Source organism: Oryzias latipes, chromosome 1 (genome assembly GCF_053564925.1).
Source record: "Oryzias latipes strain Hd-rR chromosome 1, Olatipes_Hd-rR_3.1".
Taxonomy (NCBI): Eukaryota; Metazoa; Chordata; class Actinopteri; order Beloniformes; family Adrianichthyidae; genus Oryzias; species Oryzias latipes.
The window spans coordinates 17,814,258-17,841,723 of NC_136237.1; the positions used below are offsets into that span (position 1 = coordinate 17,814,258).

General features: G+C 41.6%; 1 protein-coding gene across 10 annotated transcripts; it reads right to left on the bottom strand.

Moving 5' to 3' along the window:
• On the bottom strand, positions 1 to 26,431 carry LOC101155494 (axin-1). 10 transcript variants are annotated; one of them, XM_078950642.1, is made up of 15 exons: positions 26,165 to 26,431; positions 17,369 to 17,496; positions 16,464 to 16,580; positions 12,864 to 13,545; positions 10,068 to 10,261; positions 9,755 to 9,904; positions 9,361 to 9,495; positions 9,112 to 9,208; positions 8,508 to 8,645; positions 6,434 to 6,821; positions 5,948 to 6,122; positions 5,691 to 5,861; positions 3,168 to 3,464; positions 2,944 to 3,093; positions 1 to 2,858 (listed from the first exon to the last, which is right to left on the bottom strand). In XM_078950642.1, the coding sequence occupies exons 4-15, from the start codon at positions 13,473 to 13,475 to the stop codon at positions 2,717 to 2,719; spliced, it is 2,649 nt and encodes an 882-aa protein (XP_078806768.1). In that variant the 5' UTR covers positions 13,476 to 13,545; positions 16,464 to 16,580; positions 17,369 to 17,496; positions 26,165 to 26,431; the 3' UTR covers positions 1 to 2,716. The 10 variants fall into 10 exon arrangements, with proteins under 10 accessions (XP_078806768.1, XP_078806764.1, XP_020560234.1 ...); XM_078950638.1 differs by having other exon boundaries at positions 3,168 to 3,461; positions 5,691 to 5,864; XM_020704575.3 differs by having other exon boundaries at positions 5,691 to 5,864.
• Positions 26,432 to 27,466: the final 1,035 nt, after the last annotated feature.

The window sequence follows — 27,466 nt, forward strand, 5'->3', positions numbered from 1 at the left end:
TTATTTAACATCTTTATTATGAAGTACCTTTTTTAAAAGAAATGTACAAGTAAAACTACCACAGTGACATCTCGGTGTTGAAAAAACAAACACCATGGGCCTGTGGTGCAGGTCTGAAGTTGTGTATGAAATGATAATGTACATATTTACAACACAGCTGAATTCAACAGAGGTGAGGAAAAGCCATAAATGTAATGGTACTGACTAAAAAAACAAAACCTTACAGTAAAAACATGGATTGGTTCAATAAACACTTTTTTTTAGAGATAACACAAAAGACAACATGATACAAGGCACTGTGTTTCACACAAAACAACGGCAGCATGTCCAGTTGTTTCAGTTATTAAATCGAAATCACAAGAAAGAACTCTCAACACGTTTTCATTTAACGTCCATCTGTGTCCAAATTAAAACCGACAAGCTACCAGGGGGCCGATAGCGTTTTGCACAGATATGGAACTAAATAGATAAGTCAACTCATCCAGAAAACATTCATTATAAAGAACATGCTCTGTGAATACCATTTTCTTTTCCTTTTTAAAATAATCAAATACATATTTATACTTTTATACTGAAGGCAAAACTGATTTTTACAGACAGATGAGTTTAGGGATCTTGCTTCCCTTGCTGGACCAAAGAATTTCTTTAAATCTAAAAAAAAAAAAAAAAGTTTTTTCTTTAAGCACATTCAATAAACTACAAACATAAAACGACACAGATTAAGATTAGGGGCCACAGTTTAAGATTGAAGACTGTAATGATAAGTAATCCTGTAGTAGAGGGTGTTGGCAAGAGCTTAACCACCACACACACACACACACACACACACAGACAAACAAAAAGCACACACAGACAAATAAAAAGCACACATTTGGCGTAGGTGTTAATGCACTAGTCCAATTGGTTTCATGGCACAATAATGTGAAGGCTTTTCTGTAATACAGTTCAGAGAATCAGTCATTGTTTCTTCAAAGCGCTCAGTTCCCATTAACATTTAAATGAAACCATCCAACAATTAAGTTATCTAAAGTGGGAGGAGGTCACTGGTGGAAGCAGCCGGCCTGAATCTACCTCAACTTCCACTCTTTTTTTTTTTGTAATTGAGGACTGCTTGAACCTGCGACCAAATAACAACCAAGACATTAGTCCTGTGACATTAGTTCCTCTAAGTTCTTGGCTATGGGTTGGACAAAACCAGCAGTTTTGACTGAATATATAAATTAATTTCAAAATGCACTAAGGACTGAATCACATTCAGTGTCTGAACGTTGCTAGCATGTTTTGCAATATCCATGTAAATGCCTCACCAACTACTTTCCCTTTTACATTTGCTTCTTTTATATATATATAAAATAAAAAAAAGCCAGCTTTGGCTCCGTACAGATTCTTTATCTATAATCGCATCAACCGTATGCAATATCCCAAAACATTGAACACTTTTTTTTTGTAGAAAATGTAAATTTTCAGCGAGGACATCTATGAATCTGATGAAAACGTTTCATGTGGGGGCTCCACTTAAGAAAAGGTGCGCGTTGGGACACAGGAAGTGTAATGCTCTTTGGCTGATTTCCAGCATAAAAGACAGACGCGAGCTAACTCACTCAAAAACGCACTTCTAGAAAAAGTTTCTACAAAAGAATTGGCACTGGCCGGGCAGGCATCCCAACGAGCTTAGCATCAAGCCGAGAGAGGGGAAATGAGATTCATCAAGAACAAGTCAGAATCTTGACAGTTCAAGTGAGAAAAAAAAATAATACAGCCATGGAGATTTCTTTTTTTTTTTTTTTAAACACCTGCTCAGGTGCAGACAGCATTGAAGTGAGGTGCAGAAACACGTTTGTATGGACAAAAAAAATAAAAAAAGGCTGCCTTAGTATGACAAACAAACTACCTTCAAAACTTTAACAATACACGATAAGATGACAAAACTAAGCTGCTGATAGGTAACTGTACCTGGCGTGTACATATACAAATCTAATGAAATTGAAACAAGTAGCGTGGGTACTTGTTTGATCACAAGCATGTTACTTTGGTAAACGGGTGACTCAGACGTGGGTTTCTGAACGCGTGGATGTGAGAGATCACCGTGTGACATCTAGGAATCAAGGATGAGCAAGGATCTCTGTTTGAGGCTATGAGAGAAAAAGCAGGCCAAAAAATAATAATAAAGTTCCACATCCCCCTTTCCCGTCGTCTCCTCTCATCGCCTGACGTTGAGGAGCAGACTGTCCCGAGCACCAATTGAAGAGTTTCCGTGGTAATGTAGCAGCATCGTAATGGTCTTCGAAGGATAGGCGCTTCCAGAGCAGAAGTGGAAGACTACTTTCAGAACTTCTTGCAGAAGTTTCCTCACCTTTTTCCATCCATCCATGCGGAAGACTGATCAGACTTTTTATTTTTTTAAGTTTTTTAACTAACCTTCAAAATCCACCATGAAAACATGACGGGTGATATTTTTTTTCTGCCACTCCTGCACATCCGTTCAAGGTTCTTTGCCTTAAGTCGGTTCAAGCCAGGCACTGGCAGGGTCATTCACGCCCCACAACTTCTTTCTCCAAGCTCCGCCTCTTGTTTGCAGCAGTTTCCCTTCTGTCGCACATTGCTCCGTCCACCTTTTGTTTTTTTATTTAACTTCCCGACATCCGGTTTCTTGCAGTCAAACGTCTAGCAATCCATTCTCAGCCAATTGCTTCCTTTAAAAACCTTTGTTTGCTTTTCATGTTCCCAGGTTTCGATCAATCTTCTCCACCTTTCCAACGATTTTCTCCTCAAAGATGGGCAAGATGTCATCATCGTTCCGAATTTCCTCAAAAACGACACCGCAGTCGAACTCATCGCTCACTTTTTTGAAGTAGAATCTGCAAACAAAACATTGGACGCACAGTTAGATTACAATTTTCACACAGAAACACACAGAGGTTGGCACTAACAATCCGTACTAACTTGTAGTGGCCCTTTTTGGTAAGCAGCTCCTTAAACTGGCCCAAGGTGACGACTCGTCCTTTGACAGATGTTCTGTACGGGATCGGCTCGCCGCAGAAGTAGTAAGCAACGGTCATGTTTTCACACAGTTGCCTCTTTCCAGACTTATGCCTAAGAGAAACCAAAACGGATGTTAAAAACATTAGAAAGTCAAAAGAGAAATAGATTTTGACATATCAGCATACCTCTGTTTGGCCTGCAGCAGAGCAGCCCTCCGCCTCTCCTCCTCCAGCCTCCTTTTAGCCTCCTCCAGCTGAGTGAGGGGATTGGGAGCTGGGTTGGGAGGCATCGCGGGGTCTTGGATGAACGGGTGTGAAGGCTGGATCTGAGCGGACGTGGAGCCCGGAATAGCGCTGGACATTGATGAGGGGTTGTTCCGCAGCTGGGCAGAGACCCAGGGGTGCACAGCTCCGGGTTTCTCCACAGATGCTGGACGGGACTCACTGCTAGTTCCTGTCCGCCGAGAACTGTTGGTGCTGCTACTGAAAACCACATTAAGAGATTTGTAAATCAAAAATTGTTGTGTAAAAAGTGATTTGATCTGCACATTTAAAAATCAAGTATAATGAAGCTGCTTTCACACCAAATGTGATTTGCATGGCAGGGGCCTCCAGTATAAACGTTAAGTCAAAGTACAGACAGGATCAGAGGTCCTGTTTCGAGCTTCAGGCGCAGCGGTCTACCAGCAGCGTGTTTTGGACATCGCTCAGTTTCCAGAGTTCAAATATCTTAACTTTGGTGAAGAATTCATGTTGCAGCAATCAATCAGGGACCCAGTTTTTGCCCATGAAGCTTTGATGATGTAATCAGCGAGTGGAGACCAAAACAAACTTGGAGGAGAATCTGATTGTTCTCCTACTGAACTTTATGATGTTTTATCTTATTCGTATGGAGTCAACAATAAAGAGGTCCTCTAATTTTATGCTTATTTTAATTTTTCCCCTCCTTGGATTAATGCAGGACAGAAAGTCATCAAAGTGGGTAACAGGGAGGCAGACGTTCCGCTAAAATTGGCGCCATTCAGACGCAGCTCCTGCAGATGGTGAAGCTGGGAGAGTCACTGAATGATCTCATGAACCCAGACATGGAGTCATGTTTACCGATGCTTTTGTAAAGCTTTTCAAAAGAAATGAACCTGATTTTGTTAATATCATCTGTGTCTTCCATGCCCTGAGTGTCCATGATGAGACGTACAAGTCGATACTTCCATGTAGGGATGAGGCCACAGTAGCTCCTTGCACACGCATCAAATTTGACGAGTGTGGGAGGAGCAACCGTCAAATGTTTTTAGCATGAATCCCTGTATCTCATTTACAATGCGTGAAAGATACAGAGGATGTTTGAACTCCAGATGTGCTACGATGCCCAAATCGCACAGGGATGCTCAAATCATGCTGATGTCAGCTGAGCGCCCGACACTCAACTTACACCACAGGACCTCTGATCTGTATATTGACTCAACACTGAAACTAATTCCACCTGCCGCGTGAACTGCATTTGGTGGAACTCAGCTCAAAACTTCAGCGAATCGCCTAAAGTTAAAAAATATCACAAGAATGAGATGATTTTTGCCTCACAGTTCACCAGCACGGTTTTAGAAAGGAGTCCCTTGACAGCAGCCGACTGGAAATATTCAAAACGCTTTAAATTAAAGGCAGAGTGGGTTAACTACCGGTAATCTGCAAAATGTGCCAACAGGCAGTGTTAATAAAGCTGGGAAATATTCTGCTCCATCCACCCTTAAGAAGACACGGAGCATGAAAAAAAAGAAAAACACCGCCAGAACGCCATCACTCTGCCTGGTGCTGCCAAAACCACAGTCGTGTCATTTCTTTCTGTATCACACCTGATAAACAATAAGCAAATAAGTTATGTAATATTATATTAAAAATTTAAAAGACGGGAAGTCAACAAGCTCATTTGAAAGAAATTCTTCCAATTTTTAAGTTTGGGAAGACACTAAAATGTTGACTGGTCTGAACATGTGTGTGTTTGGAGCAAAAGCAGAAGAGTTTCTCCACAGACAGACAGACTCTCTCTGGATAAAGCTTCCTTCTTCAGGACTCAGGAAGTGTTTGAAATGTTTTTGTTTGCTTTGAGGAAGTTGAGATGAAACATTTTTCCTAATTCTTTTCTATAGCGGAAAAAGATTTTAAGATATAAATATATACCAACAGTTCCTGACACATTTTTGTCATATTGCATGTCTAAAAGACCCACACGGATGAATATCGTGTTCTTGGGGTTTTTAACATGTTTCTGATGATGGAGGACATGTATGAAGAAAATTCAGCTCAAAATGGAATTTCTGAGTATTTCTTTGTTCAAATCACTGTGAATCGGGAGCAGACAAAAAAATGTTGTTTGAGAAAGAGCTTCTTTGTGACATAGAAAATACACTGTGAGGGCCACAAGCTCCCTGCTCCGCTCTGCAATGGGAAGGGAAGGGGGGAGGGGTTGCTCGACACCAACTGGTCCCCCTCACAACTCAGAGGAGAGTTTCTAATGACCTGCTGCTGCTCTGCAGAAGCTATGTCCTAGAAAACGACACAGGTTTTGGGATTTTTGAAAAGTGTAATCGTCATAATTAAAAAACCACTGGGAGCGCTTTTACAATAGATCAAAAGATGATCAAAGTGAGTCTTTAACCTGAGAAGTTTCTTGTTACTACATTGTCAAGCTGAGCATAAGGATTTATACTGATTTACCCATGAGTGCTCTTCCTTTGTCTGTCTCCCTCCATCATCCATTGCAGAATCTTCTGGTTCCTCTCCAGATCCTCTAGTGGCACTTGAGTTTCTGCGCCACGGCCGCCCTCCTCCGCTTTGCCTACAGTTTCCGTCTTCTTACAACCTCTTCTCGATAGCGTGCTGCCTTTACTACTGCAAATTAAACAATAATTCTCATTTAAAATATGAAGTCAGCAGTGATTAAAGAACCCTTCAGATTTCAGAGCCCTGCATACCTGTAACCCATTCCATCAAGAACGCTGGCTCCAGCTCCGTCTGCATAATTCCTTCTTCCTGTGTATTGATTCGCTGGTTCCCCGTTCCACAGCAGGTTAGCCTGAGGCCTACTGCCCGCCTCCTCCGTGCTTTCTCTCCCTCTGTGGTGGTACGGCTGCTTATGATAATGCATTCCTGTAACAAATCCAGGAAACGGTCATTAGATAAGGTCTTTCCTGCAGATATCCTACATTTAAATCAATGAAATCCAGAAGCCGCAAACTCCCTGAACACCTTAAAGCAGCCGCAACTCAAAACACAAGTCTCTGCTTTGGCTTTACCCCACAGCTAGAATTAAACTCTTAAATCTGTGGCACAGAAATACAGCATTATAGACGGTAAAATTCCATCATCTCCGTCTCCGTACAGAGGAAATGGCAACAACAACAAAAAGTAAATTATGAGAATTCCCACTAGACCCAACTCCCCCTTGGCCAATCTTATACCTTTGACCCCAGCAGTAGACAAGCCATGACCTCCGCCTCGGTGTGGGGGGTAATGAGGCAGCCCAATTCCCCCATCAGGTGAGCGGGATGATTTGGGAGGGGTATGTCTACCTCCTCCTAAGGTGCTGTTGGCCGCCCCTGGGGACTGACAGCCTGGCGTCTTCATCACCCGCTGAACGTGTTCATCCAAAATAGATTCTGGGTCATCATCTTGGGAATCCTCCATGGCAACCAGACTGCCATAAGTAGCGCCTGTTGCTGCATTAGCAGTGGTCTCTGAATAACGGGCACCATATACAGGGGGAAATGACGAGGGGAGGGGAAGTGGTATGTTGTGAGAGGAGATGGAGGTTGCCATGGAGATGTCTGCATCGTCCCCTTCTTCTTCCTTTTAAAAAAAGCAAATAAATAAAAAACACAGAAAAGGGGTTTATTCTGAGAAAGCAAATCCTCCGTTGCATTCTAACTGGGCTTGTAACCAGCCTGCACCCTGCCTTAACCCTAATCCAGCTGGGATAGGCTCTTGAAAATCCTGCCACCTAATCAGGCAGAAGTGAGAATAAAATAAATAAACGAGGAGGATATTAAATCAAATATTTGTGTGAGAATGAACAATTGAAACCACTAAATCTGGACAGAAATGTATTCTATGTTTAGTCAATAACACAGCAGCGATTTTATGTCATTTGAAAAATAGTAACAAGTATCTAAATAAGAAAATAAAGAGAATTTTTTAATTGAGCAAAAGCGGTGGAGAGGCTTTTAAGTATAACAGACATGTTTGCACTGCTAAAATATTTACAAAGGAAAAAAGCCTTTTTTTCCACATTAAACGTTTACAAACCTTCATACGTTTGGTAACGTGCAATAAATACCACCAGGCTCCATATTATGTTAATATGTGTAATGATTCAAACTTTTTAAAGTAAGTACACACGGAGGATTTATCAAGAACGCGCTAAACGAGGGTAGGTCAACGCATGTTTAGGCCGTGGTGTTCACACTGGACAAGCATGGTGGGGGTTCTTCTTCCTTTTCTACGGTTTACAAGCTAATGTCCGCTACCTACAGTTGGAAAAAGCTTGGTGCGCAATGCCGAAGCGTTGCAAATCTCGTGAATCTTGCTCCAGGTTCCTATTCTGATATTTGAAAGATTTTGTCACATAATTCCGGCTAGATGCAATTATTTATTTCTCCTCTTTTCCAGCAGTTGGCACTTCCGTGAATTAAAGGGGAGTCATCCAAACGTCACTACCAAATCAGAGTCCCTGACTGGTTAAAGTACGAGCTGGGTTCACTTTCATGGCGCCTTCAATGGCCATGTGTTTTGTACTTGGAGCGCAAAAACAGTCATAAAAATACACCATCGTAAGAGTTGTGAAAGCTCTTTTTCATTGGCAGTGGTTGCTTGAACGTGATGAGGAGGCGGTATAGACGCAGGACTACAAGTTGGTTCAGAGTTAAGGAAAGTCTATTGATATAGAAAAAACAAAGTGCATTATAGTGCAAAACACAAAAAGAAAAGTATAATAAAAAAAAAAAAAAAGTAAGACAATCAAGGAATGCCAAAAATGTACAAATTCTTTCACCAATGCGCCCCGCTGCTGTAAAACACAGGGCTGGACGTAGCAGCGTCTTTCTCCTACCAGTGTAGGACAGCTCAGCGATGCCTTTGTAAAGCTCTTCAAAATATATAAATCTGATCTCTCAACATCATCCCAGTGTTCTGTGATGATGAGATCTGGTGGAGAATAACCTTTGAAGGCGGGAACGTCAGGTTTATGAACACCCTGCTGGACGAGCGTCCAGCAGCGAATTTCACATGCCGGAACAGAGGTGGCAGACGTCAAATTTGATGCGCAAATCGCATTTAGGGTGAACGCAGCGAGCCCTTGTCATCACAGTTGAATAGAAAGGTAAAGTACTCCCACACAATTGTTTTTTAATGATGTGGGAGTGGGGTACACGTGTGTCCAGAACCATGTCTACCCATCCGTACGGATCACGAATCAGCCATGATCCTTGGCACCCTTATGATGAACAATTGGTGAATTCTGAATTCTGTTGAACTCACCAGTCGTACTCTCTTCAGCCTCTCTTCGAGTCGTTCCTCTGCTTCTCTTTCTCGGAGAACGGTCTCCAGCCTGCTGATGAGCTCTGCTGCAAACCTCTCCGGCTCTACGTGGATGTCCTTTGGCATGCAATAAGTGCGCTGGAAAAAACACACACACACAAAAAACTCATTTCATTCCGATCAGAGATAATGAATCTCAACCATCCCACAATCACTCGGCAGTCTTTTTTTGCATTTTGAATCATGAACATTTGTTGCCGGTTTCTGAAGGCCTCTGATTCCTGTTCAATTCTTTCTATTTCAACCAAATATAGTTGAAGATCCCCTTTAGCACTGATGCTTTCAAGGTTTAATTAGTCTTTGTTATAGAAACAGCAGCCAGATGTATTGCATTTTTTTAACCAAGAACTGCTGCAAATGAACATCGAAAGAAAATAAATTATAAATGAAAATGTTGTTGTTTTTTTACCAACTCAGGTGTACACAGTAAAAAAGAGAAAACAAATACATGTTAGGAAATGCCTCTTGAATGAAATTCAGAGTCAGATGTTCCCCACTGTTGAAGCAGGCTTTTAAGAGGAGATGAGATGACGTCTGGACTCACAGGTATATGCGGTAAAGGCACACGGCCATTGGCTTTGGCACTTTCATGCATCTCTTTCCGATGCTGCTTCCGATATCTGTATGGAGGAATACCGTCTCTGTGGGGAAGACGTAGAAAATCAATAATGAACCTGGATTTGTTCAGCATAACCCGGCACTTCCATTTACCGGTAGCTACTTTGCATTTTGATTTCAACTAGCCCAGGAAAGTGAGTCAATGGCACAGGGGAGTGCAGTCGGGTTCACTTACACACTACTGTCGGTTAGTGACATTGAGTCTGCGTCACTTGACATGCTCTGCTGTTCGCTGTCATTAGCGCTGGTTGCTGGAGCCCGAGCATAACCCATGTTGGCGTAGTAGGGGTTGACAGGCTCTCTCCACGGCCTGAGGAAGAATCAACACACATGGTTCTTTAGTTCACAAAAGATCAATGTCACTTTGATACACAAAACTAACAAAATCAACAATGGAGTTGTTATGAATGGATAAATACATCAACAGATAAATTGAATTCCCCAATAGATGAACTAATATTACACACATGAATATATACTAAAAGTATAACATTGAAATAAAAATGTTTGCTATAAAACCAAAACATCACGGATGTTGGGGGGTTTTAGGAATGAATGACGACACACACCTGTACTCTCTGCTGTCCTGTCTTCTCCTGCTGGTTGTAGCTCGATGTGGCGCCGTCTGCATCAGCAGGCTGTGAGTCAGTCTGCTCGCTGGTGTGTTTCCACAATCTTCATCTTTCTCCTCTTCCATCTCCCTTGCACCCCCTCCACACCTAGGATCATTTTTTTAAAGTTGTATTAAGCAGGAAAAAATGTGTTTTTTTATTAAAAAAGAGGAATTTAGATATGCTGAGAACTATTTAGAAAATTTCATTTCAAAACATTATTAGGATGATGAAAATGATGTCGCAATATAAAGAAATGGGTTCACTCCACCTCCACTCTTCATCCTCAGCAAGTGTCGGCAGGTATCCAGGACTGGACTTGGCTGGACCTGAAGAGGGGCTCTGGTCACTGGGGTTGGGTTTGGGGCTTTCTCCTCCGGTCCGTGTGTACTCCAAGTACAGATCTGACTTAAGGAACAAAGGGTATGTGTTCTCCTCTATCATGGCCTGGATCTCTGTCTGTGCCTGGAATAGACCACAGACGTCACACATGTAACTTTTTCCAATAAAGTTCAACTCGATTTCTTTGAGTTCTCTTTTTCATGACAGTCTAATTGACAAATGACGCTGGTTTAAAGTCAGAGGAAAGAATAATGTTCCCAAAAACGTTTGCATTAAACATAGTACAGCACCACAACATAATGTCAATTGGATTTCACAGCTCTAAAATCCAAAACAACAAAGCCAAAATTCAGGCTGGTTAATACACGTCTCTATAGCCTTTATTAAAAATGCTTTTGACAGATCTAATGACAGACATCATCTAAAGTAATACATCAAAGTCTAACATGTATTTGTACTTATATAGCACTTTTCTACCTTCCATGAAGGCCCAAAGTACTTTACAGTCACACACCGCTGCAAACACTGGCGCCAACCTTCCACCAGAGGCAAGGTGGGGTTCAGTGTCTTGCCCAAGGACACTTCGGTGCTTGGGTGGGCAAAGCGGGAATCAAACCTGCAATCTTCCGATCACAGGTCCACTGCCCTACCGCTGCATCACGGGGGCCACCGTCCATATAATGCTATGATAATTGATATTTGACTGAACTGCATAAAAACAGTCCTTTCAAAACTTTGCAGAAGGCAATGCAGGACCATTGTTAGGTAAGTAAACTTGTAACGTCAATGAAGAGGTTGTTTGTTTTTTATTACAAATAGGCTGTCACTGTTTTCTTTAGCACAGCAGCACAACACTGTGGTATGAGGTCGTCTTTAATGTAAACTCAAATTAAAACCTGCTGAGAGAACACAGATTTACTAGAGGAGGGGGAGGGGGCAGATTGACCAGGAAATGCACTTTTCCCCACTAATTCTGCCTCTAGGGAATTCATTTTCATATGAATTTATAAAAAATAAAAACAGCCTGAAAACATCTTTGTTTTTGATTCTTGCCATTATGTCATTGCCAGCAAAGATGCAAGCATCTTCTGAGGCTGTTTGACACGGTTTCATGCGCGAGTGCGTTTGTGCGTGGTGGTGGGGGGGGTTTCACACCAACACCGTCTGTATAATGTTAGAAACATGCTGCTAATAAATTTGTATACCCAGTAATTCATGTCTGTTATTACATTTAGGAATTTTTTGCTTTTTATGAATTTCCTGTGAATTGATTTTGTATTTATCGGCCACGTCTTAAAGTCCGGTCCCTGAAAATAGTGTCTGAAATGAAACCAGTTAAAGGTCACAGAACAGCTCATTAGCATGACAGCATCAGTGTGTAACAACACCGCTGTCTCCAAAGCATCACTTCTTATGAAACTTTCTGCTGCTGCTCCAAGTCCATCCATTTATCCTCCACTTTTGTCTGAATCCTGTTAAAAATCGCCACTGCTTCATCCGCTGAACGCTACACGGAGGCGAATAAACAGAAGTAACGGACGAGCAGGGGAAGGAGTCTCCTTCTCTTATCGAGCGCTTGAGGACCTCGTGTGCACACACTAGAGGACCATTAAAAGAAAACCGCCAAAAGGAGGGCTAAGAAACATAACCGATTTAAACATCTACAAACTGTTACTCGCCAAACACAAAATAATGCTTGCGAGTGGCAAGTGGCATACATGGATTATTTGCTGTGAGGTATTAAATGAAACTTTTGCTCTTCATCAAAAAGGTAGCCAGAGACTGCTTCATTCACAGGCGGCACATTTTCGCCGGGTGCCGGCTACTGCTGAGGCCTGTGAGAGAAATGAAAACGTCTGTTCTTAAGTACAAAGACTAATTAAAAGTGACCAAACTCACAAGTGAACTTAAACAAAAACACAAAAAGGATACATTGAAATTAAACACTTTTTATGTACCTGAAAATGAATCTGAGCATTATCAGTTTGATGATCTGGAAATTTGCTGTAATCTCCAACTTATTTTTGTTATTAGGGTTGCCACAAAGAACCAGCTTTCACTGGTTTGGCAGATATTTTCCCTCCGGTTGCCCTTCCTGACACAACCCTGTGTTTTCTCCGGGCTGGGCACAGGGAGACCCAGCCTCGGCCCCCTTGAGGCTACATTGTTAGGCACTAGCGTGAAGGGTCTTGCCCAAGGACCCACACTGGATGAAGCTTATTGCACACTCTGGAAATCGAACCCTGATTTCCCAGTCCTGCACTCAGACAACTGCTTCACAAACAGCTACTTTGTCATCCTCTCCAACAATTTTCAGTATTAGGGCAGCATAAATTTAAGACAAATTGAATATTTGTTTCAGCTCTGGTAGTTATATCATGAACTCAAAGCAGATTAAACCCTTTTTGGAGATGTGCAACATGCATGATTTGCCACAAGATTATAAAGAATGAAATAAAGCACAAAGATGGATCTTAATGGCAGTGAAATTCTTTTTACTCTCATATCTATTCCAGCTCTGATCTTTTCAAAGGCTGGCTATTTTGGACTATGAAACCAAACACATCCTTTAAACGTGTAAGTGGGACTATTTTTATGGCTTGATATGTATAAACCAGGTTAGAATGTACTGCGGATTCTGTCTGAAGAAGCACAGTCAAACTAAGGCCCATGAATGTTTTAGTGCGTTCTACTGTTGACAGTTTATCATCAATGCTGTGGCTACCTGGTCAAACATGGCAGGATCCGGATGCTGCTTTCCCACGCAGTCTCGGATGAAACTCTTGGTAGCTGCTTTGATCTGCCTCGAGACGATCCCACTTCCATCTACTATGTACTTCTTATAGATGGCTTTGGCCAGCTTTGCCCTTTTCTCCTGGCTGCTCTGTCTGAAGCCAGAGCATGCAAACCAAAAGTCCAGCAGGTCTGCACACCCTTCCTGGCACAGAAAGTTTTTGAACAGCTGAGTGCCATCCTGGTCATCCAGTAGAGAGTGTAGTGACTCGGCCCACTTCAGATAAGGTGGCGTTGGAGAAGCGGAGCCCTCAGGTTCATATCCCAAGTCCAGGTCGGGGCGACGAGGCGTCGCAGATGACGACGAGGGGGCGTAGCCAGACAAATCCCCCATCTTTGACGAAGGGGGACAGCCGAGCACTTGGGAAAGGTTGTTTGGACGGGTGTTGACCGACTGGATTGGGGGGTCCAGATCCGTTCCCTCCTCGCCGGGTACTGGAGGTCGTGGGGCATCTTCAGTAAAATGAGCGGGGCCGCTAAGAGAGGCCGCAACCCCTCCACCACCCCTGAACCCGATCCCGGGTAATTCTCTGACAACACTCATGGCGTTGATTGTACGAAGCAGAGGTCAGACCTTCCCCTGCAGCAAGGATTTTTCTGGCAAGCAATTCACCCTACAATGAAAGAAAAAGACAGTTAGCATTAAAAATGACAGATGGCTCAATAGAAGTGAGCAGAAGATGCCAATAAGGGTGTAACGACTCATTATAACTGAGATTTAATTCATATCATATTTGTGGTTTCCAAATGGATCCAAGACATCTTTAGCCGAAACTTCAACCAGTGTGACTCAGAGATAAATACCTGGGTTCTAAACAGTTCCAGATTATTTGGATTACTTCCAAAAGAATCATCTTTAAATTAAAGACATGTACAAATAGGTAAACAAGAATTAATGGCAAATCCATTAACATTTTAATTCCATAAAGTTCAGCTCACTGTTGTTTTTCCACATCAAAATAATCCAAAGGGAACATTATTAGAACTGTATGGTCACCCGTCTTTGCTAAATTCAAATTCATTGGACAGGAATGATGGGCTGATCATTTTTCGTTTTTACTTTACAGTAAAATAAATCTACCATGTCTCAACCCAAATGGTATTTACCAAGATCTATATAATCGACTTGTTTTGTTTTGAAACAACTGTTTAATGGTATATAGATCGATTTGATTAACAACTTGTGTCAGACAGATCGATCTGGTCGGACGGTAGAAATAGAAATCAATTCATTGATTGATCGTTACCCCCCCCCCCCCACTAAATAGGAATTTGATTTATTTGTTCAACAAGTGACAAACAACCCCAGTAGTCTCTAATATTAGATTGATCCCAAATACAATAAAGGCTATAAATAGACCAAGTGCTTACACGAGCAGCCACAAAAATAAACAAATAAATAAAAACAAACGGAGTTAAACATAAGAAATTAAGACATTAATGATTCGATGTTATGATGCTGCTACACGTTAAAACTGAGTGTTTAACGTACTTTTAAAAATATTAAACCTCGATTTGAGAAAATACGAGTAAAAACATTGAAAACTTGACTATACTTCTAACGTACGAGCCGAAGTTTTACCATCAAGTTTGGGACGTCTGTGAACCGAGAGGCTTAACTCACTGGTGCTAACAGGAATCAAACCGACAACCGTCCGTGCGGCCGGGAAGCGCTTTTCTACAACTCGTGTTAACAAGTTAAGACAGCTAGCTGGCCTTGTAGCAATGCCACCAGCGATTCCAGCGCTTTGAAGTGAGAATCTCATTCATCTTGGCCTGCAGAGACGGTGGGGGATGGGTACGGCAACAAACTCCACAGCCAAACAAAACGGGCCTGCACGCAAAAAAAAAAAAAAGTGTCCGGCAACAACTGTGAACTTGCATATAACGAGCAAACTTTAACAAAAGAATAACGCAAACTTTCTTAAGAATGTACCTAATCTACTGGACGATTTGAAAAACAAGAAGGCAAAGAGACACGTTTTCCACTTGAGCGGCTGCAGCACCAGCTAGCTTGGTGTGTCAGCTCGTTTATTAGCGCACTAGCTCTAGCTAGCGTAGCTAAGTGCGTTAACGTCCCGTGTTTCCCCACAAAAGTCACCGTCCTACCGTGTCTGAGAGCCCGATCCCCGTAATCCACTGCATTGGGGATACTGGCGACAACAATGTGCTCCGAAACGCAGCATATGGATAGCTTTGAGTTACTAAATGATACCAAAACTATCCCGTTGCCTGGCCCTTAACTCTCCATGGTGGGTTAGTTTGAGAGCAATAATACAGGGCGAAAGCTCTACGTGCCCGCACGCCGACAGCTTACGTCTGTAGAACTGCACTGCATAGATCTGCTTTCCCTCAAGAACACTTTGTATTTTTCTTTTCTTTTTTTTCTTTTCTCTGTTTTATTACTGTTTTATCTTTAACTAAAGTCAGGCGAAAATTTAAAAATAGGGTAATTTGCAAAATTTACACAACTCATTTTTCCTCCCTTTACATATGTTTGAATTTAAAAATTAGTTACAAAAACGTTTTTTCCTCTAAAGAAAAAGAGCTCTAATAATTATAAACATATAAAATGCGTTTCTTTATGACATTTAGACAACTCAAAAAATATACTTCTTTTCTTTCCCTTTTTATATTCTTGTATGAGTTTAAATGTGTGAAGTTGTTGTTTTTTTTAAAACATTCTTTTAAGAAGATAAAATCTTAATTTCCCATACAGATAAAATAAAAACTTTAACAAATTAAAACATTAATTTTAAGTGGTACAAATTATTGCACTTTCACTATAGAGTTATTAAGACCACATCAGTAACTAAAACTCTTACATTTATGCTTTAAACAAGCTCAGATAACTCGGATGTTAGCTCCCCTTCACCTTGAAATAATTCCAAATTTAAATATTAAACTTTTATCGCCTATCAGAAAAAGAAAAAACGAAAAAACTTTACAAAACTGCTGGGCCCTAGGATTTAACTTTTTTTCCACACTGTGGACACAATATTGTAACCAGCTGGGTCGTTACAATATTTTACACCTTTCTACTGTTAGACATAGCTGAACTAGAGACAACTATCAGCAAACAGACAAAATAAAAATCTATCAGATCAATCGATATTTTTTGTGAAGTGTTTCGTGATTGGCGCTCCACTGCAAAAATTGTCAAGCCAGATTTATGAGCGTGTATCTGTTCTACATTTGACAGCTCTATATCCAAGTATTTGTAAATGCACCCAACAGCGCCCCTGTCGACAGAAACGGTTCATTACATAATTTGTCAAAGTCTAACTGCGTTATTAAAAAAAACTGCTAATTGCAAGTTATAGCTTATTTCATAGTTAACATTGGACCACGCCATGTGACACTGACGAAAAATAATTAATTTTGATATTTATAGAAATACACAAGAAAAACAAACAATTTTATATATATAAAAGCTTTGCTAAATGAAAATTAAATGTGAGGCTATTTTGCAGAACAAAATGCGAAACAAATCTTGAGAAACTAGCGTTTTAGCTGCGTTAAAGGGACTCACCTGTCAGACTTCAAGAGCCAGCATCCCCGACAGACAGACAGGCTGAGGAAACACGCCGCCACTGCCGCCGCCGCTGCTCCTGTCCGACCGCCTTCCTTGTCACTCTCCTCCAACGAGCTGTCAGTCATTCAAGTCCGCGGGTGATTAAATGTGTGCGGGCATGTACGTGTGCGCATGTGCGTGTGAGGAGGAGAGAGAAAAGGACTCTTTATTATTGCTTGATGTAAACTGATTGTGATCATTTCGATAACCAAAAAAATAAGGATTACTAAATGACCCTACATTCAATTTGTGTTATTTTATTTTAGTTAAATTTTTGAGACCCTTTAGATTTATTAAATAATAAATCTTACTCTGTGTTTCGGTAATTGTTACCTATATTATCTGCCGGTGCACTAACAGACAGCAATGTCTTATTTTGTGTTAATCTTTCTTTTTTTTCAGCATGAAAAACTGGATTTCTTTAAAGTAACTAAATATTTAAGGCTTATCTGAAGAAGCTACACAGATTAGCACTGAATTGTGATTAACCTTAAAAATCCACTTGTCAAAGAGCAGAAATCCTGTAATTACATGGCTCAGATGAACAAGAAGTTTCACAAGCTTATCTATTTAAAAATAGGGGACCACAATTAGGACAAAAAAATAATTGAACATATAAGAAATGCATGAAATAAATATTTACCAAATTTACAGATTATTTTCATCAAAAGTGTCATGTCAGTCAGTTATAACCAAATTAGATTACATTGCAATTAACTCAAACTATCAGCTGCATGGGAGATTCTTAAGATAATAATGTGAAAACTGTTTCATTTGTGGTTAAATATTAAACTAGACTGACAGCAAACTTGGCATATTTTTACCAAAACAAAGTCAAAACTAAATGATGCCAGAAAACATACTTTTCATTTTGTCAGGCTGGCTGTTGAATGTGCTGGAGGTCCGGATCCGGTGGTTCAGGTAAGGTCCAGAGGACTATTTTGATCTCTGTCCATTTCTGGCTGAACTGCTTCTCCATGACAACCTGAAGCTGCACAAAGCAAAATAGGAGGAATGAGAAATAAACTGGCTGCACAAAAAACGTCTAATTAGTAAATTGAGGGCATTGTAAATGATAATAGAGGATGCGATAGTTATCTGACAGGAGGAGTTAATGTTGTTTAATGACCAAACAACATACCACAGACATGCCACAGCAGTTTGCTAACTAAAACTAGAAGGTAGATATTTTTTTAGAAATTCATTCCGAAATTCATCGAAAGCTTTTTGCATTTGAATTAACCTGACAAGAATAGCAAGTTTCTGAAGTCACTTTTAAAATACACAGACCATCTTGGTGTTAATTAGATGAAAAACGCATCAACAACAATAAAAAATGACCAAACTATCAAACAAACACGTGAGCAGGAAAATGAAATGGTTTTAAGTAATCAACCATAGAGTGAACTTTTTTAGGAGGAAAAAAAATATTCAATATTCAAATATTCAATGCAAAAAGTATGAATGAATGAATGAAATGAATGAAAGTATATTATAGTAATTAGAAATTGTGGACACAGCAGACTATAGTATTAAACATATTAGTTCCCTTCTCCTTAGCGGTAGGTGATAGGTCATATTTCATTTGACACAATGGAACGTAGACCTGTTTAGGTTAGGATCCTCAAAAGCATTAATTGAGGTTAAGGCTTTTGTTCAGAACTGTTTCTTTTATTGATTTTCTTGTGCAAACTATGAAACCACATGCAATTAGAGGTCTTTGAAAACCCTTGAACAGATGAAAACCACTTACTGGTCAAACCTTAGCAGTGAGATGTGCAAAACATGAGGTTGTGAAATAGTGCTTCAGCAATTGGTTCTATTCATAGACATTTATACACTAGATGGATCATCTCTGACACTTCCCAACGGGACCCATCAACGGGCCCCATTGATTGGAGTTTACTTTGCCTACCTCAACACTGTTTCAAAAACTGAACTCAGGGTGCAACAAAGTATGAAGCTCAGTTGGGTTCACTCATTGGTCCACTAACATGTCAATAAAAAAACAGACAATTACAAATGTGTAAATTTAAGCTCTAATAAAGTGAAAAGTGCAGTTTAAAAACTGGGTTACCCATCAAAATCATCAATAATTAATAAAGAAGTACATTTTGAAACATATTTGGAAAACAAGGATCACATCGGTTCATGTATTTCAGGACTAAAGTTGGAATTTTAAACGTGGAGTGAATGGAGAATTGTTCCCTTCTGGAATCTGTATCCAGGCTGCTCTTTTTTTGTAGATTGATTTCTTTCTGTGAAACCATTCGTATTCATCATTCCAACATAAACACAGCAAAACATACATGTATTTCAACTGTACACATTCAACTATTGCTTCACAAAAACACCAGAAAGGATTCGGCTGAAGCCATGGCTTATTGCACATACTCAGATTACTTTTCAGTCCACCTTTAAATAAATCTTTGAAAGCATGGAAACTTGAACTGTCCTCCACGTGCTTCAACCCACTTGCCCTCACTTCCTTATGTCTTTCCCACATTCTGGACTCTTAAACCCAAGTATGGAAAGTCCTCCACCTTCTTCTGTGCCACTTCAGTCATCCTCATGCAAACCACTGCTCCTCTCTCTGTATCCTGTTATAGACTTTCAACAATATCTACAAAAACACAGTGCAGCTCCTTCTGATCTTCTCTGTTCTGTTCCAGAATCCTCCTCAAAGCAAATGTTCCATCTGTTGTTCTCTTCTTTGGCATGAAATCATACTTTTTGTTCACAAAGGTTCATTTCTGACCTCAGTGTAACTTCCACTATTCTTTACCAAAAACTTTGTTGTGTGATTCATCAGCTTTTTTCCTCTGTAGTTTCTACACCTCTGCATGTTTCCCTTTTTTGTGAACATTGATTTGACTTCTCCTTCATTCTTCAGGTGTCCCCTCACTTTCTAAGATATTTTGACCTTTCAAAAACCTGATTGCAACTAAGTGTACATTCGGTGTTAAAAAAAAGTATCTTTTTAACACTGGACTCAATGGGAAATTGATCCCTTGTATAACCAGCTACTTGTGGTCATTTGGGGAACTGAAGCATTTCTCGCTCTTTGTTTGGCCCAAAAGTGGCTAAGAAATAAATGTACCCCACTCTGGCCCTTTGACATGTATTCAATCTTTGATTGGACAAGATGGATACCTAGAGATCCTGTTCCTGTATGGGTGATTGACCCACATGGGGGCTGCAGGTTTTTGGGTTGTCCGGCCTCATGGAGGGTCACAGGCAGGAGCGTTCAGATTTGAAGGTAAGTGCAGGTGTGTCTTGCAAATTCCTTTGAGGCTAGTGTGGCCACCTTGAGGGACGTGATGAAAATGGAATGTACCATTGTTGTGTGTGTGTGGTAAATGAATCATAACGTATTTGTAAGGACACTGTAAGGTACACACACCTATGACACATGAGTGATGCTAGTGTAGAGTGTCCTTACATTTCATGCTAGTCATCTGTAAGTTGTGCAAATTGGCTCCTTACTGACTGTGCACAGGTGCTGCACACATGTAAGTGTCCATAGGAGGCCAACGCAAACTACACTTTGATTCTCTAATTTCCTAATTCCTAACAGCTGGGTTGCATGCGAGGAGTGCACACCTATCACTTGAACAGCACTAACGGAGCCCTTGAGCTGTGCACAGGGTTTGGGAGGGTTGACAAAAAAAAAAAAAAACATACTTTTCTCCCCTACCTCCCTCATACTTACCCTGACTCGTTGTTTACATGTTTGCTACGACCTGTCGCCCACAGTATGTCCGTAGAAAGAATGTGCATGAACAATTTTGCTCTACAGGCTCACCAAACCATCCTAAAATTTTGCGTGGGCCACCTGCGTGCCCCGTAAAAACTATGCCCATTTTTTTGCTGGCAGACAGCTCGCATCCACTCATTATTACAGTTGTGACCAAGGCTTTAATGGATCTGATTGTAGAGCCAGAAATGGCAATAAAAAGTTGGGGATTTTTGTTTTAAATGTGGTGTGTGTTTTAAAATATTTAGATTTTTTGTTGTTGGCACATTTTAATTTTTGGCGTGTTGCCATACAGTGTAACGCTTTTAGTCATGATTAAAGCTGTATTTCTTTAAATTGGCAATCAGTGTGCTGTGCACTGTTTTTGAAAGTTGTAATGAAGACAAGCAGCACTTCTGCTTAGGAAAAAATGGCACAATGCTTGATTGGCAGACTTTACAGGAAAACTAAACACACTATCTCATGGAAATGTATTCACATTGCTCTGGTGGATTTTTTCTGCAGTCAACAACACATTGCACCTGCATTCAGAGCTTTCCGTGGCAACAGGCTGCTGTTGTTATGGCTGCTGCAGTCCCCCCTGAGACAATGAGGGGAGAGCAAGGGAAACAAAGGGAGAATACTGACGAAGATGAACTTGACCTTTATGATGTCTTGGTGAGGAGGGGTTGAGGGCATGTTGCTTCTTATGAATGAATAATGAATCTTCACTATGTGTGTGTATGACAGAGACACCGTGTATGTAGCGGTCTGAGTCCTCAGTGGAAGAAAGGTCATCACACAAGGGGGCACTAATACACCTTGCCCTCATTCTACCTTCAACCATCTATTCTATCCTTCAGTTTATACCTCCTTCAGGCAGTCTGTTTTTGTTCACATGGCCTCTTTAAAACGGATAATTCCACAATGCATTATAGACAAATGCTACAAGCACATGATGGGGGAGTACGTCAGAAGGCACACAAGTAACAAAATGTACCCGTAAGGCTCACCAGTTGAGTTACTGTATATACCATCACAGGGATGTGCTCTCTTGCTAGTATGACTAAGAACTGTCTTTAGAGCAAGGAGCTGTTTATAACAGCTGTTGGAGTTGATGACTCTAGAAAAGGTGTTTAGTATTTTGTGGTTCTTCAGGATTTTACAGTTATTTTAAATTTTGACTAATGTGTTTGCCATCAAAGTCAATATGGAGAAACTTTAAATGTCATGATGATTTGGAGAGAAACAGGAGATCATTTCAGTTTGACTTCTAAAATTGACAATATTAGTTTTATGCAACAACGCAGTCACTGTAAATTCAATTTATTTTTTAAAACGCTAGTTCACAACTGACAGCTGACAGCAGTGCACGCAAGCTGCGGCCCAGGCTGTTGACTTTTACTGAGGATATAGTCAGGTGGAGGAAGGAATACTTTGCTGTTGTCCTCAATCCAGTTTACACGTTTCCTATTGAGGAAGTAGAGGCTGAGGATTTTGGGGTGGGGCTGTCTATCACCCAAGCTGAAGTCCCGGAGGTATTCAATGAGCTCTTCGGTGGCAGGGCACCAGGAGTGGATGAAGTACCTAAGTACCTCAAGTCTCTGGATGCTGTGAGAGTGCCTTGGCTGACATGTCCGCAGCATTGCGCGGCAGTCCGGAACTGTACCACTGGACTGGCAGACAGGGAGGGTGGAGGGGGACTGGAGGGTGTATTCCAACTACTGGGGAACTACACTCTTCAGCCTCCCTGGGAAAGACTATGTTAAGGTACTGGAGAGGAGAGTCCGGCCGATAGTCGAATCTCAGATCCAGGAACAACAGCGCGATTTCCATCTTAGTTGTGGAACAGAGAACCGGCTCCCACAAAACCTCTGCTGGAGGTTTTATGGGAGTTTGCTCATCCAGTCCATACAGTCCATATATGTTTTGTGGATTTGGAGAAGGTGTTTGACTGCGTCCCCAGTGGTATCCTGTGGAGGGTGCTCTGGGAGTATGGAGTTCGAGGAGTCTTATTGAGGGCTGTCCGTATGAACAGAACAGGTGATGGTTCTCATAGCCAGCAGTAAATTGAACCTGTTTCCAGTGCATGTTGATCTCTGGCAGGACTGCCCTGTATCACCAGTTCTGTTCATAGTTTTTATGAACAGAATTTCTAGGCACAGCTAGGGGCTGGAAGAGATCTGATTTAGGGACCACAGGATTTCATCCCTGATCTTTGCAGGTGATGTTGTCCTGTTGGCTGCATCGAGCCAGGACCTCCAGCATGCATTGGGGCAGTTCGCGCCCAAGTGTGAAGCAGCACTGCCAAGTCTGAGCCCATGGTAGTTTGTCCTCTCTGGGTGGGTGAAGTGCTCCTGCCCAAGGTGGAGGAGTTGAAGCATATTGGAGTCTTGTTCACGTGTGAGGAAAGATCAAGGCACAAGATTGGTTGGAGCGGAATCTGTTGTTATGCACTCTCTGTACCGGTCCATTGTGGTGAAAAGAGAGATGAGCCAGAAAGCAAATCTCTCAATTTACTGGTCGATCTTCTTTCCAATACTCACCAATGGTCATGGGCTCTGGGTCATGACCGAAAGAACGAGGTCCTGAAGCAGCCAAAAGGATCTTCCTCCGCAGGGTGAATGGGCGCTCCATTAGATGTATAGGGAAAGAAGCTTGGTCAGCCAGAGGGAGCTCTGAGTAGAATCACTGCTCTCCACATCAAGAGAAGCCAGTTGGGGTGGCTTGGACATCTGGTCCAGATGCCTCCTAAAAACCTCTCAGGGGAGGTGTTCCCGGCATGTCCCACTGGGTGGATGCCCAGGGGGAAGACTCAGGACATGCTGGAGAGAATACATCTCTCGGCTGGCCTGGAACTGCCTCGGCGTCCCCCCAGGCGTTGGTCGATGGAGTGCCCAGAGAAAAAACCCACGCATGCACAGGGAGAACATGCAAACGCAACACAGAAAGGTCCCTGCAGGGATTTGAACCAGGACCTTTTCACTGTGAAGTGAGAGTGCTAACACTACACTACTGTGCATATCAGATTATATATTGGCACACTACAACAAAGAGCTACATTGTTTGTAATATAACAAAATTATGCCTATATCTACTCTATGTTCACATACATAGGCAAGACTAAGTACAATCTCATAGCCTTCACTCAGAAATTACTGTAAGTGTGTATATTGGTATGTGTGTGTGTGCGTGTGTGTGTGTAGATCTATAAATCCAATTCTCAGAGAATTTGTGTGTGGACGTTTTGAACGTGGTCACACACTGATGTTGGTGGAGAAGGCCTGGCTCTCAGTCTCCACTCTAATTAATCCCAAAGGTGTTCTATTGGGTTAAGGTCAGGACTCTGTGCAGGCCAGTCAAGTTTATCCACACCAGACTCTGTCATCCATGTCTTTATGGACCTTGCTTTGTGTTCTGGTGGACAGTCATACTGGAAGAGGAAGGGTCTGCTCCAAACTGTTCCCATAAGGTTGGGAACATGGAATTGCGCAGAATGTTTTGGTATCTTGAAGCATTCAGAGTTCCTTTTACTGGAACTAAGGGGCCAAGTCCTGAATAACAAGCCCACATCATAATTCCTCCTCCACCAAATGTCATACTCAACACAATGCAGTCTCACATGTACTTTTCTACTGGCAACCTCCAAACCAAGACTTTACCATCAGATTGCCAGATGTAAAAACGTATGTCATCACTCCAGAGAAGGCGTCTCCACTGCTCTAGATAGAGTCCAGTGGTGGCGTGCTTTACACCACTGCATCCAACGCTTTGCATTCCACTTGATGATGTGTGGCTTGGATGCAGCTGCTCGGTGATGGAGACCCATTCCTTCAAACTCTCTGAGTACCGTACTAATACCGTGCTAATCTGAAGGTCACATGAAGTTTGGAGCTCTGTAACAATTGACTGTGCAGAAAGTCGGCAACCTCTTTGCACAATGTGCTTCAGCATCCGCTTACCCCTCTCTGTCAGTATGCGTGGCCTTCCACTTTGTGGCTGAGTTGCTGTTGTTCCCAAACTTTTCCATTTTGTTATGATAGAGGTGACAGTTGACTGAAATATTTAGGAGTGAGGACGTCTCACAACTGGAATTCACTGAGCTCCTGAGAGCGGCCCATTCTTTCACATATATTTGTAAAGACAGTCTGCATCCCTGATTGTTTGATTTTATACACCTGTGGCCAGGCCAAGTGATTAGAACACCTGATTCTGGTCATTTGGATGCATTTGGAAGTATTCATTTGAGCGAATACTTTTGGTAATACAGTGTGTGTTCTATAAATACAGGAATCTAGATAAAAATACCAGGACCAGCCAGCACAAAAACAGTTAACCAAGCAAATGGTGGCATGCTAGAGTTGCATTTGCAGTGATGAGTGGGAAAAGATCAACCTAAAACTAACATTAATAATTTCTTCTTATCAAAATTCAACCATGGATGTATTTTTGTTGTACATTGGGAGTATTTTATGATTAATCTTTCACTTTCTGTTTGTAAATAAACTATTGTGTGCACAAATATCATTTGGACCAGTGAACAGATGCATGGGTACAATGTTAAGTGTGCAATTAAAGAGGGATCAATGTTGATGCTTCTGCCATCTAACCACTATTTTCTTTCTGTCAATACTGTGATGAAGTAACAACGCCCAGTGACGATAAGAAGTGATTATTAATTCTTAAACTGTGGCAGCCTCCCAGACTTTCCAGACAGAGATCTTTGTCAGTGCGCCGGTCCAGCTCGGGAGTCCTTTTGTTCCAGCTGCCACAGCAGATTTAGGCGTCTGTACAGAGGCCTGTCAGAAACAGGCTTATCTCTTGGGGGCCTCCTGGCACAAAGGCTCATTTAGAGGCTCACAGAGAGTGAAGTCTTTATTATACACCTCTTAAAATACAAACAGAACACCACTGCTTCAAAAACTAATTAGGAACAAGTATATTGTGCGTTAGAATGAAAATGTCAAAATATGGAATACCGTTTTCTGTAAAGTGGAGCCTATACATTTAAAACATAAACCAAAGAGGCGTTCAGCTTTATTTGTATGACCCATCTGACTAAAATAGATGCAAACATTGTCACAGCGTGAGTATGGTGTGGAAGCTGATGCTCAAGTCTTAAAATAGTCTTAATTACATAATTTCTATTTAAATTTCTCGGTGCAAACACCCATCTTTCTATCCATCTGCTGGCCTTTTCCAGCCATGCCTGTAGTACGAGTGTCAGTATATCTGCCATGGCATCCTGCTGATGTGTATTGTGATGAGGCTGAATACTCCAGCTACCAATATGACCTGCACCAATACTGGATTAGCCACAGTGGATTAGCTGGCTGCCCTCCTGCTGCTTATTCAAATATTGTTTCACGTATTGTCATCACTGGTGAAGAGCTCTGGCCCAGGAGCCCACAAGCTACAGAATATTCTTAAAGAAAAGCAGGAAAAAAATGGCTTTTCTTCCATTTCCCTATAAAGAGCATCCAGTTTCATCTTTTCAGTAAATGTTGAATCTGGGCCATAAGGTTTCGAAGGACTTGTCGGAAGCTTCAGAGAGCATCTTTAGCTCTGGACGGCGTAGAAAGTCGTGGATGGAAAAGAATACCCAACCAGCATCTACAGCGGGCAAGAAAGCCTCGTCTTGATCTCGATACGTGGGTTTCTTCTTTTTTTTCTCCTCTCCCTTTTCTCTCTTTCACCCTCACACATACACTTGGGAGTCAAGGCAATTGATGTGCTGCCTTTGATGGCAAAGAGAGGCCTATATTAACAGCAAAAAGACCATGATGAAAGGGCAGAGAAAGGGAGGAAAATGGGTCCAAAATGGTATTTCAAAAAGAATGGCACTTTATAATGGTAGCCAGACAGTAGCATGTTGAGGGTTTGAAGCTTTGATGGCAGCGAAGGAAAGGCTAAGAGCGCTTACCATGCTAGCTCGGAGGTGGAGATGGCTGAGGTTGGCGCAGTCGTTCCCATCCGTGTCGCTGGTGCTCTTCCTGTTGGGATAAAGGATGAAGTTGCAGTTGCTGCATGGCCTTGGCGCCTTTTGGTTATCTGAGGGTCTGGACGCCAGTGGACGTCCCATTGCTGAAGCTGTCGCCATCTTTGTCCCGTTGTTGTCTTGGTTATCCTCTCCTCCGTCTTCATCCCTCCCTCTCTCCTTTGATCAGGCCTCCCTCCCTTGCTGTCTGCCGTATGACATCATCACGCAGCGGTATCGACGACCATCAAAAAAACCTCTAGGCTGGACTTTGCGTCCGTTTGTCTGTGAATTTCAAAGGGGTATAAATATGGAGAGAGAGAAAAAAAGAGTTCTGTAACCCCCCCTTTTAACATTCACATCCACTACTCACCCCTCCCTGCAGACGGATGGTTTATTAGGCCAATACAAAACTATAGTCACACACCCACTCCAAGCATCCCTCACACGGGTGTATGCAGAGGCCCCCCGCTGTGGCCGCAGCGTTTGATGACGTGTTTAAAGAGCTTCTTTCATTTCCAAAGCCTTATCCTTTTCTTTCACATCTTCTTCATCTTTCTTATCCATTTATTGATGCAGCAGGCCAGAATGTGTTCTCGGTCAAGTCGGAGCCTAAAAGAAAACACTTGCAATGCCACCCCTCCTCGGGCCTACTTTGGACTGTCATCTCCCGCCTTCTCTAAATACTTACAGCTGGTCAGTACCATTTCCAATCCCATTAAAGTTCTGTGTCCTCTTAAGGAACCCATCTGTGTCTGACATCTGCCTCCAAATTACTTATACATGTGTCACTGCCAAACTTCCAATCCACTCTGGCAGCTGTTATCTAATCCATGAAGATCTTCATTTAAAAAACACACGTGATTAGTAACAGGTTAAACATTTTAATCCATCTTGAATGTACCAGAAACTCATACTACCATCAACTTAAAGTTGCAGCACTGATAAACAATATAAACAGTTGAAAACCCAACTAATGAAGTGGGAAAAGAAGCATAAAAAGGTAACAGAGAATGATGTATAACTAAGAGTTAAAAGTTCAAGAAATCTGCACATTTCACATTCAGTTAATTGTTTGCATTGTTTCTCCCAGTAAAGTCACGCTGGCAACAGTAACAACACAGTAGAGAGATACAGGGGCATTAACTTTTAATTTAGCCTCATAATCTAGAAGCCGTGTTTGTCATGTCCAAACATGAACAGAACTCTTTCTTTAACATCCTAAATGTCTCAAAGAGTAAAACATTT

What these genes read in the sequence shown, in the direction of transcription:
- LOC101155494 (XM_020704575.3), bottom strand. Translation starts at nt 13,475, where the DNA reads ATGAGTGTTGTCAGAGAATTACCCGGGATCGGGTTCAGGGGTGGTGGA. An exon ending in TGCCTTTACCGCATATACCT is followed by an intron (nt 8,646 to 9,111) that starts GTGAGTCCAGAC and finishes TGTTTTTTCCAG; the next exon opens with CGCACTTATTGCATGCCAAA. An exon ending in GTCTACTGCTGGGGTCAAAG is followed by an intron (nt 6,123 to 6,433) that starts GTATAAGATTGG and finishes GATTTGTTACAG; the next exon opens with GAATGCATTATCATAAGCAG.